General features: G+C 38.0%; 1 protein-coding gene across 1 annotated transcript in view; it reads left to right on the forward strand.

Moving 5' to 3' along the window:
- The window catches only part of CTNNA3 (catenin alpha 3), a gene marked incomplete at its 3' end in the record, with an annotated part of 1,944,816 nt that extends 1,935,433 nt beyond the window's left edge, over nt 1–9,383 (forward strand). Inside the window, exon 12 of the mRNA XM_007940725.2 lies at nt 9,232–9,383. Within this exon, the coding sequence (XP_007938916.2) occupies nt 9,232–9,383 (152 nt within the window). The remainder of the gene's footprint in view (nt 1–9,231) is intronic.
- Nucleotides 9,384–10,252: the final 869 nt, after the last annotated feature.

Consider the following 10,252-nt stretch of genomic DNA (forward strand, 5'->3'; position numbering starts at 1 on the left):
AAGAAATAAAACTATTCCTATTTGCAGATGATATGATCCTATATGTAGAAAACCCAAGAGACTCATCAAGAAAACTACTGGAACTAATTGAGAGATTTAGCATCATGGCAGGATGCAAGATCAACATACAAAAATCAATTGGATTCCTCTACACCAGCAAGGAGGTCTCTGAAAAGGAAATAAGGATATCAATAACATTTACAATAGCTACCAAAAAATAAAATACTTGGGAATAAATCTTACCAGAGATTCAAAAGACCTGTACAAAGAAAACTACAAAACACCACTTCAAAAAACCATAAGAGATCTACATAAATGGAAGAACATACCATACTCATGAATAGGAAGATCGAACATTGTGAAAATGTCAGTTCTACCCAAAGTATTCTATACATTCAATGCAATCCCAATTCAGATCCCATTACCATTCTTGAAGGATATGGAGAAAAACAGTCACTAATTTTATGTGGAAAGGAAAAAGACCTCAGATAAGCCAAGCACTATTGAAGAAGAAGAACAGAGTAGAAGGTCTCACATTTCCAGATCTCAAAATCTGATATACAGCCATAACAGTCAAAACAGCCTGGTATTGGTACAATGACAGGCATATAGACCGGTGGAATGGAATTGAGAACCTAGAGATAGATCCATCGACTTAAGATCAGCTGATCTTTGACAAAGGGCCAAATTCCATTCAATGTGGAAGAGATAGTCTCTTTAACAAATGGTGCTGGCAAAACTGTATATCCATTTTCAGAAAAATTGAACAAGATCCATATCTCACACCATATATATAAAAACTAACTCTAGATGTATCAAAGACTTAAATGTGAAACCTAAGACTATACGCTCCTCAAGGAAAAATTAGGGACTAATTTAGGGGCTCTAATTTATGGCATGAATAGACTATCAATGTTGTTGTTGTTATGTGCTGTCGAGTCGGACCCGACTCATAGTGACTGCTCCTTGGGTTTCCGAGATGGTATCACTACGGAAGTAGATTGCCTAACCTTCCTTCTGAGGAGTGGTTGATGGGTTTGAACCTCCAGCCTTCTAGTTAGTAGTCAAGTGCCTTAGGCACTATACTACCAGAACTTCCATAGACTATCAAGCATCACCCAAAATGCACAAAGAGCAGAAGATAAAATAGATGAATGGAATCATCTAAAAATTCAACTTTTAAGTGCTTCAAAAGACTTCTCCAAAAGAGTAAAAGAGAACCCACAGGTTGGGAAAAAATATTTGACAATGGTATACCTGACAAGCAACTTATCTCTAAACTTTATAGAAAACTCCAACACCTCAACATTAAAAAGACAAGCAATATTATCAAAAAATAGGGAGAAAACATGAATAGACATTTCACCAAAGAAGTTATTCAGGCAGCCAACAAACATGAAGAAATATTCGCAATCATTAGCCATTATTGTTGTTGTTATGTGCCGTCGAGTCAGACCCTACTCATAGCGATCTCTCCTTGGGTTTCGGAGTCAGTATTACTATGGAAGTAGTGATGGTATCACTACGGAAGTAGATTGCCTAACCTTCCTTCCGAGGAATGGCTGGTGGATTTGAACCACCAGCCTTCTGGTTAGTAGTCAAGTGCCTTAGGCACTATGCTACCAGAGCTCCCATAATCAGAACAATAAGCTACCATCTCATCCTAGCACTAATAGCAAAGTTCAACAAGACAGAAAATAACAAATGGTAGCAAGGATGTAGAGATATTGGGACTCACACACTGCTGGTGGGACTGTAAAATGATACAATGATACAACCACTGTGGTAATTGGTATGATAATTCTTTAAAAAGTTGGAATTAGAAATACCATTTGTTCCAGCAATCCCATTACTAGTTATATCTCTAAAAGAAGTGAGGGCCAGGACAAGAACAGATATATGCATGCCCATGTCACTGCAGCACTATTTACAATATCAACAAGATGGAAACAACCTAAGTGCCCATCAACAGAAGAGTAACCAAACTATGGTACATACACACAATAGAATACTGTACTACACTAAAGAATAATGTAGAATCTGCAACATACCACATAACATAAATGGAATTGGAGGACATTGTGCTGAGTGAAATAAGGCAATCACAGAAGGACAAATATTGTATTAGTTTACTATTGTAAAAAGTCAAGGAAAGATTTATATATGGAAGTAAACTTTCTTTGTTGGTTACCAGGCAGGGGAGGAGAGGGAAGGGGAAGGAACACTGCCAGATAGGTAAGAGACAAGTATCAATTTGGGTGAATGGAAGGGCAATGTACTAAAAGTGAGGGATCAACATGGTGGCATTGAGGAAGAGGAAGACATAGAGAGATACATGGGAGGTACAAACAACAATGATGAACCCCTTTGGATGTACAGTACTGAGTTGTCAGTAATGGCAAACATTGATCTAAGGGTGGATAGATGGGTGGACAGGCTGAATGATCAGATGTATAGGCAGAGAGTAGTGTGCCCATGACCATTTATAGGGTTGGCAAATGATGTTTCTACATGTGTATTTGTATGTGCTGTAACAATGTTCGGGTATATGGTATAGCTAAAAAGGGGCAAGGTTGTGGTGGCTTCCTGGCCACAGCCAGCTACCCAGAGGGAGTGAGTAGTTGGAACTGTGGGCTCAGGACCATGGTCTCAGGGGACATCAAGCTTAATTGGCATAACATACTACACAAAAACATTGTTCTATATCCTACTTTGGTGAGTAGTAACTGGGGTCTTAGAAGCTTGAAAGCAGCCATCTAGATGGCCTCTCTTCATGGGTCTCTCCTCCTCCAGAACAAAGAAAAATAAAGAAGAACAAAGAAGCATGGAAACAATTAGTCCCAGGGACTATTAGACCAGTGATTCTCAGCCTATATGACCATAAGACCAGAAGAACTATATGGTGCCCAGCTACCACATTCAACCACTTGGAGGGGGATCAGTGTTGGAGATCCTGGAAAGAGTGGCAGAACAATGTAGAACAAAATGCAAAATCATTAAAAAAAAAAAAAAAATGGTTTGCAGGTCTGATACAGCCTGGTGAGACCCCTGAGACTATGGCACCCAGTTATCCTCCAGGTCTGGAACTGAACTCACTCCTGTGACTTCCAGCCAAATAATAGACAAGCATATGTGTGAACAGTTTCATCAGGTAGATAAATGCCTTGGTGCAATCAATTGTGAGAGAACAGAAGGGCAGTGTTTGCACAGGGGGCTATGTCGGGGTGTGGGAGTGCATGGGAGGGAAGGACACAGGGAAAAAGTAACTACTGGGAGGGAGTAGGAAAAGAGCTGTTACACTGTGGGGAATTACAGTCAATGTCATGAGACAAAATGTATGTGTTGTTTGTTGTTATGTGCCATCAAGTCGGTCCTGACTCATAGTGACTCCTCCTTAGGTTTCTGATGCAGTATCACTACACAAGTACATTGTTCAGCCTTCCTTCCAAGGAGTGGCTGGTGGGTTTGAACCTCTAGCCTTCTGATTAACAGTTAAGTACCTTAGGCACTATGCTACCAGAACTGCTGTATGGAAGTGAATTTTCTCTGTAAGCTTTCACCCAAATTACAATAAAAATTAAAAAAAGAAATTAAAGATTTTTAACCAACATCTGAAGTCTGAAATTCATTAAACATGCCATCAAGATGCACTGATAATTACCAGTAATTGGAATGTGAAAGTTGGAAACAAAGTAGAAGCATCAGTGCTTGGCAAATATGATCTTGGTGATAGGAATGATGCCTGAGATTGCGTAAAAGAATTTAACAAAACCAATGACTCTTCAAGGACCTGTGGTAGTACAGTGCCTAAGGCATCTGACTACTAACCAGATGGTTGGTGGTTCAAACCCACCAGCCATTCCACAGAAGCAAAACTGGACAATCTACTTCCATAAAGATTTACCACCTCAGAAACCCAATAGGGGTTGATATGAGTCAGAATGGATTTTATGGCAGTGGATTTTTTTTTAATGATATCTTCATTGAAAATCCTTTTTTTTTTTCAACATAAAAAATGGCTGTACACATGGATCTTACCAAATGGAATACACAGGAATCATAGACTACATTGGTGTTAGGAAACAATGGAGAAGCTCAATACCATAAGTCAGAACAAGGCCGGGGTCAGGAGAGGATCACCAATTGCTCATATGCAAGTTCAATTTGAAGATGGAGCAAAGTAAAACAAGTCCATAACAGCCAAAGTATGAGCTTGAGTATATCCCACCTGTGTTTAGACCATTTCAAGAATAGATTTGATACAATGAACACTAATGACCAAAGACCAGATAAGCTGTTGGATGCCATCAAGGACATCATATTGAAGGAAAAAGACGTCATTAAAAGGACAGAAAAGAAGAGAAACACCATAATGGATGTCAGAAAAGACTGAAACTTGCTTTTGGATGTAAAATAAGTACAGTGGATGGAAGAAATGATGAAGTAAAAAGTTGAACAGATTTCAAATGGCAGCTCAGAAGACAAAATAAAGTACAATGAAATTTGCAAAGACTTAGAAAACCAAAAGTGAAAGAGCAAACTCAGCATTTCTCAAGCTGAAAGAACAGAAAAAATATTCAAGCCTCAAGTTACAATACTGAAGGATTCAGTGGGCAAACTATTGAACAATGCAGGAAACATCAAAAGAAGATGGACGGAATACAAAGAATCATTGTACCAAAAAGAATTAGTCATCATTCAACCATTTCAGGAGGTAGCATATGATCAAGACCTGATGGCACTGAAGGATGAAATCCAAGCTGCACTGAAGGAACTGACAAAAACAAGGCTCCAGGAATTGAAGGAATACCTAAGAGATATTTCAAAAAATGAATGCAGTGCTAGAGGTGCTCATTCATCTATGCTAAGAAATTTGGAAGATAGGTGCCTAGCCCACTGACTGGAAGAAATCCTTATTTGTGTCCATTTCAAAGAAAGGTAATCCAATAGAAAGTGGAAATTATTTAACAATATCATTAATTTCATACTCAAGTAAAATTTAATGAAGATAATTAAAAAAAATGGTTGCAGCAATGTATTGACAGAGAACTTCAAGAAGTTTCAGGCTGGATTCAGAAGAGGATTTAGAGTGAGGGATATCATTGCTGATGTCAGATACATCTTGGCTGAAAGCAAAGAATACCAGAATGATGTTTACTTGGGTTTTACTGACAATGCAAATGCATTCAACTGTGTGGATCATGACAAATTATGGATAACATTACAACCAATGGGAATTCCAAAACACTTAATTGTCCTCATGATGAACCGGTACATAGACCAAGAAGCTGTTGTTTGAACAGAATGAGGGAATACTGCATAGTTTAAAATCAGGAAGTGTGTGTGTCAGGGTTGTATCCTTTCACCATACTTATTCAATCTGTATGCTGAGCAAGTTATCTGAGAGACTGGGCTATATGAAGAAGAACATGGATCAGTATTGGAGGAAGAGTCATTAACAACTTGCGATATGCAGATGACACAATTTTGTTTGCTGAAAGTGAAAATGATTTGAAGCACTTACTGATGAAGATCAAAGATTACAGTCTTCAGTGTGGTACCTCAGTATAAAGAAAACAAAAATCCTCACAAATGGATTAATAGACAACATCACAATAAATGGAGAGAAGATTGAAGTTGTTAGGGGTTTCATTTTACTTGGATCCAGAATCAACATCCATGGAAGCAACAGTCAAGAAATCAGACATTGTACAATACTAGGCAAATGTGCTGCAAAAGACCTCTTAAAATGTGAAGGAGTAAAGATGTTACTTTGAAGATCATGGTGTGCCCCACCCAAGTCATGGCATTTTCATTTACCTCATGCACATGTGAAAGCTGAACAATGAATAATGAAGACTGAAGAAGAGTTGATGCCTTTGTTAGCAAGGAATATTGAAAATACCAAGGACAGCCAGAACAAACAAATGCTTTGCTTCTTAGAAGGAAGAATGGCCAGATTTTGTGTCATTTGCTTTGGTCACAATGTTAAAAGGGACCAGTCCCTGAAGAAGAATATCATACTTGGTAAAGTAGAGGGTCAACAAAAAAGGAGAAGACTCTCAATGAAATGGATTGACACAGTGACTACAACGATGGTCTCGAGCAGAGCAAGGATTGTGAGGATGGCACAGCACTGGGCAGTGTTCCATTCTGTTGTACGTATGGTTGCTTTGAGTTGGAGCTGAGTCAATGGCATCTAACAACAACAGCAAAAACAAGAACATGTGTTTGAGGTGCTATTAAGTATTTAGATAGAATTTTACAATAGGCAGCATGATACATAGTTCTGCAATTCAGAACCAGATTGGAGATTTTACCTTCTGAGCTATCTCCATATCAATGGAAGATGTAGTTGGGGACTATTTCTCTTAGAGAAAACTGTGTAAGTTGTTTTTCTCTTTGACTTTGTTATCTCATCCACCAAAAGTAAGACAGTGCTTTAATAGAATCACACTGTGCATAGTGATGTTATCTAATAGAACTTTCTGTGATGAGGGAATATTCTATATATTTACTGTTCAAATCAGTAGCCATTAGCCTCATGTGGCTACTGGACATTTGAAATGTGACAAGTGTGACCATGGAACTGAATTTTAATTCTACTTAATGAATGTAAATTGAATTTGTAATAGCAGTATGTGGCTATTTGCTACTCTATTGGACAATGTACCTATATAATGGGTCGAGAAATGGAGCACAATGGCTATCCTAGTCGTTTTAATGGCTAAGAAGTAGGGTAAGCTGTTGTTTGTTGTAACACTGACTCATGATGACATGACAATGGAAGAAAATCTTGTCTGAGTCTGTACCAATTCCATGATTTTTGACACATTTGATCCTATTCTTACAACTGTGGTATCAATCCCTATCACTGAAGGTTCCTCTCATATTCATTGACTCTCTACTTTACCAAACATGATGTCTTTTTCCAGCTATTGGTCTTTTCTAATAACTCATCAAAGTAAGGAAGATGAAGGTCTTGTTATCCTCTCTTCTAAGAAACATTCTGTTGTATAATTTCTAAGACTAACTTTTTCTTCGTGTAGTCCATGATCTATTTAATATTCTTCACCAATACCACAATTTAAATACATCAATTCTTCTGTCTTCTTTTTTCATTGCCCCACTTTCACATGTATATGAAGAGGTTGAAAAGACCATTGCTTGCTTGGGCCAGGTGTACCTTAGTTTAGTTATCAAAACGTTACATTTTAATAAATGGAGGAATGAAAGAATTTGATAAAATTTGAGTAGTTTTGTATTCAATAGCCTCATAAGCATGTGGAAGCTGGACAATGGATAAGAAAGACCAAAGAAGGACTGATGCATTTGCATTGTGGTGTTGGTGAAGAATATTGAGAATACTATAGACTGACAGAAGAAGGAAAAAAATCTGTCTTGGAACAAGTGCAGCCAAAATGCTCCTTAGAAGCAAGAGTGGCCAGACTTCGTCTCTTAAACTTTGGTCACGTTGTTAGAAGGGATCTGTCCCTAGAGAAAGATATCATGGTTGGTAAGTTAAGAAGGGTGAGTAAGAAAAAGGGAAGGCCCTCAACAAGACAGTTGACACTGTGGCAAAAACAATGGGCTCTAGCATAACAATGATTATGAGGATGTCATAGGACTTGGCAATGTTTTGTTCTGTTGTGCAAGTCAGAATCTATTTCTTGGTCTTGGTACCTAACAAAAACAACAACATGTATATAACAAATATTTCCCATGTCAGGAACATTGCAGACAGAATTCATATATATACAGATAGGAAAAATTAATATTTATCAACATATCTGTACTTTATCTCTAGGTTTAGGGTCCCAGGGTGGTGCAAACAGTTTGTACTTGGCTGCTAACCAAGATTGGCAGTCCGAACTCACTTAGTAGAACCACAGAAGAACTCCCTCACTCACTGCTGTGGAGTTGGATCTGACTCCAACTCGTAGCCACCCCTCCTTGGGTTTCCAAGGCGGTATCACTACTGAAGTAGATTGCCCGACCTGCCTTCCAAGGAGTGGTGGGTTTGAACCACCAGCCTTCTAGTTAGAAGTCAAGTGCCTTAGGCATTATGGCCACCAGAGCTCCTAGAAACCAAACTTACTGCCATGGAGTTGGATCCAACTCACAGCGACTCCTCCTTGGGTTTCCAAGGCAATATCACTACGGAAATAGATTGCCCAATCTTTCTTCTGAGGAGTAGCTAGTGGGTTTGAACCACTAGCCTTCTGATTAGCAGTCAAATGCCTTAGGCACTGTGCCACCAAAACTCCTTGGCAGTCTGCTTCCACAAAGATTAAAGCCAATAAAACTCTATGGAGCAGTTTGATTCTGTAACACATGTGGTTGTTATGAGTCACAATAAAATCAACGGCAATGAGTTTCTTCTAGATTTAGCATCACTACTCTAAGGATTTAAGGATCCCTGGTGGTACAGTGGTTAAGTGCTCAGCTGCTAACCAAAAGTCAATGGTTTGAATATACCAGCTATGCCTCAGATGGGGCAATATGCTTTCATAAAGATTACAGCCTTGGACACCTTTTATGGCAGTTCTACTCTGTCCTATAGAGACACTATGAGTCAGATCTGACTCAACAGCCATGAGTGTAGTTTATTTATGGCTTGGTGATGTAGTCGTTAAGTGAACAGCCGCTAAATGAAAGATCAGTTTGAACCCACCAGCCACTTTGTGGGAGAAAGATGTGGCAATCTTCTTGTTAAAAAAAAAAAAGAAAGAAAGCATAGTTTGCTGATGAAAATATGTTGTAGACAAGGGTGTGGGTAGAAAAAAATATGTAACACACATGTTATTTGTGTTAAAATATGATACAGTGTTGGAAACCCTATAGAGTAATTTTACTGTCTTATAATATATCTGTGAGTAGTAATTGACACAACAGCAATTCTTATTTGTAACTTTTTTGAGTTATATTGGATGGCATGAGAAATACTTATATGATCTAAGCCTTGGAAAAGCCGAAATGATCTAAAGGAGAAAGATAATCTTTTACAAGTTTTTTTTTTTTTTTTTTAATGTCTTTTATTTTCTTGGATTTGTTTCACTTTTCAAAGATACATTTTATCCTATCTAGATTAAAATAATAATAATAATAATAACAATAATTAAAACCTATTAGTCAAATATTTGGTTAAAAGATACAATTCTCATTTCTTAGAATCTAGAAATTCATAGATACAAAAAGGGATAATCTCATCTTTCCAATTTATTTTAACAGCAATTCCTGAGTTTGTAACACAAGTGAATATTGCCTTGGAAGCTCTAAGCAAGAACTCAATGGATATGTTTGATGACAATCAATTTGTGGACATCTCAAAGAAGATCTATGATACAATTCATGATATCAGATGTTCAGTCATGATGATTCGGGTAAGTTTGTTTTACCTTCCATTGATTTATTGCAGCACTCTTCACGATCTGGAATGTCTGGAATGAATGCAAGAGATGTTTTATTTCTATGCTGTAATGTCAATTCTGAAATCCATTAGACCTTTAGAAATTCATATGTATCCCCAAAGCCAGATCTACTGTCACAAACAACCCTTTTACTTATGTATTTGGTTATAACTTACAGAAATGAGCACATTTGACTGCTGCACATGTAGAAATAATAGCAGAAGATTCGTTGAGGTGTCACATGGCATGAGCCAAAGAAAAATACCTACGGTAATATATTGTTTTTTCTTGAACAAAAATAAAGAATCTTTCTCATCACTGTGCTGAAATTAGTAGGAAATTATGTTTAAAGCAAGTTATCTCTATGGCCAAATCCTTTCATTCTAGATCATAAAATCACAGAGGGTTCTGCAAGAAATGTCATTTGGATCTGCCAAGAACAAGTTCAGAAACACTTGAAAAATTCCAGCTAGTAGTTTTCTATTTGAAAGACTATATGCCACCTCCCTAACGGTGTGAGTGAATAGTTTGCTGTGAGGAACACTGGATACAGGAAGACCAGGGTTATCTGTTTATAAACACAACTGTGTAGTGCCTAAAGCACTTGACTGCTAACCAGAAAGCTGGTGGTTCAAACCCACCAGCCACTCCTCGGAAGGAAGGTTGGGCAATCTACTTCCGTAGTGATACTGCCTCAGAAACCCAAGGAGGGGTCGCTATGAGTCAGGTCCGACTTGACAGCACACAACAACAACAACAAACACAACTGCTGTGGAGTTGGATCCAACTCCTAGCGACCCCTCTTTGGGTTTCCAAGGTAGTATCACTAGGGAAGTAGATTG

The sequence above is a fragment of the Orycteropus afer genome, unplaced genomic scaffold, assembly GCF_000298275.1.
Source record: "Orycteropus afer afer isolate SDZICR_OR568_19922 unplaced genomic scaffold, OryAfe1.0 scaffold00070, whole genome shotgun sequence".
In the NCBI taxonomy this organism is placed as follows: domain Eukaryota; kingdom Metazoa; phylum Chordata; class Mammalia; order Tubulidentata; family Orycteropodidae; genus Orycteropus; species Orycteropus afer.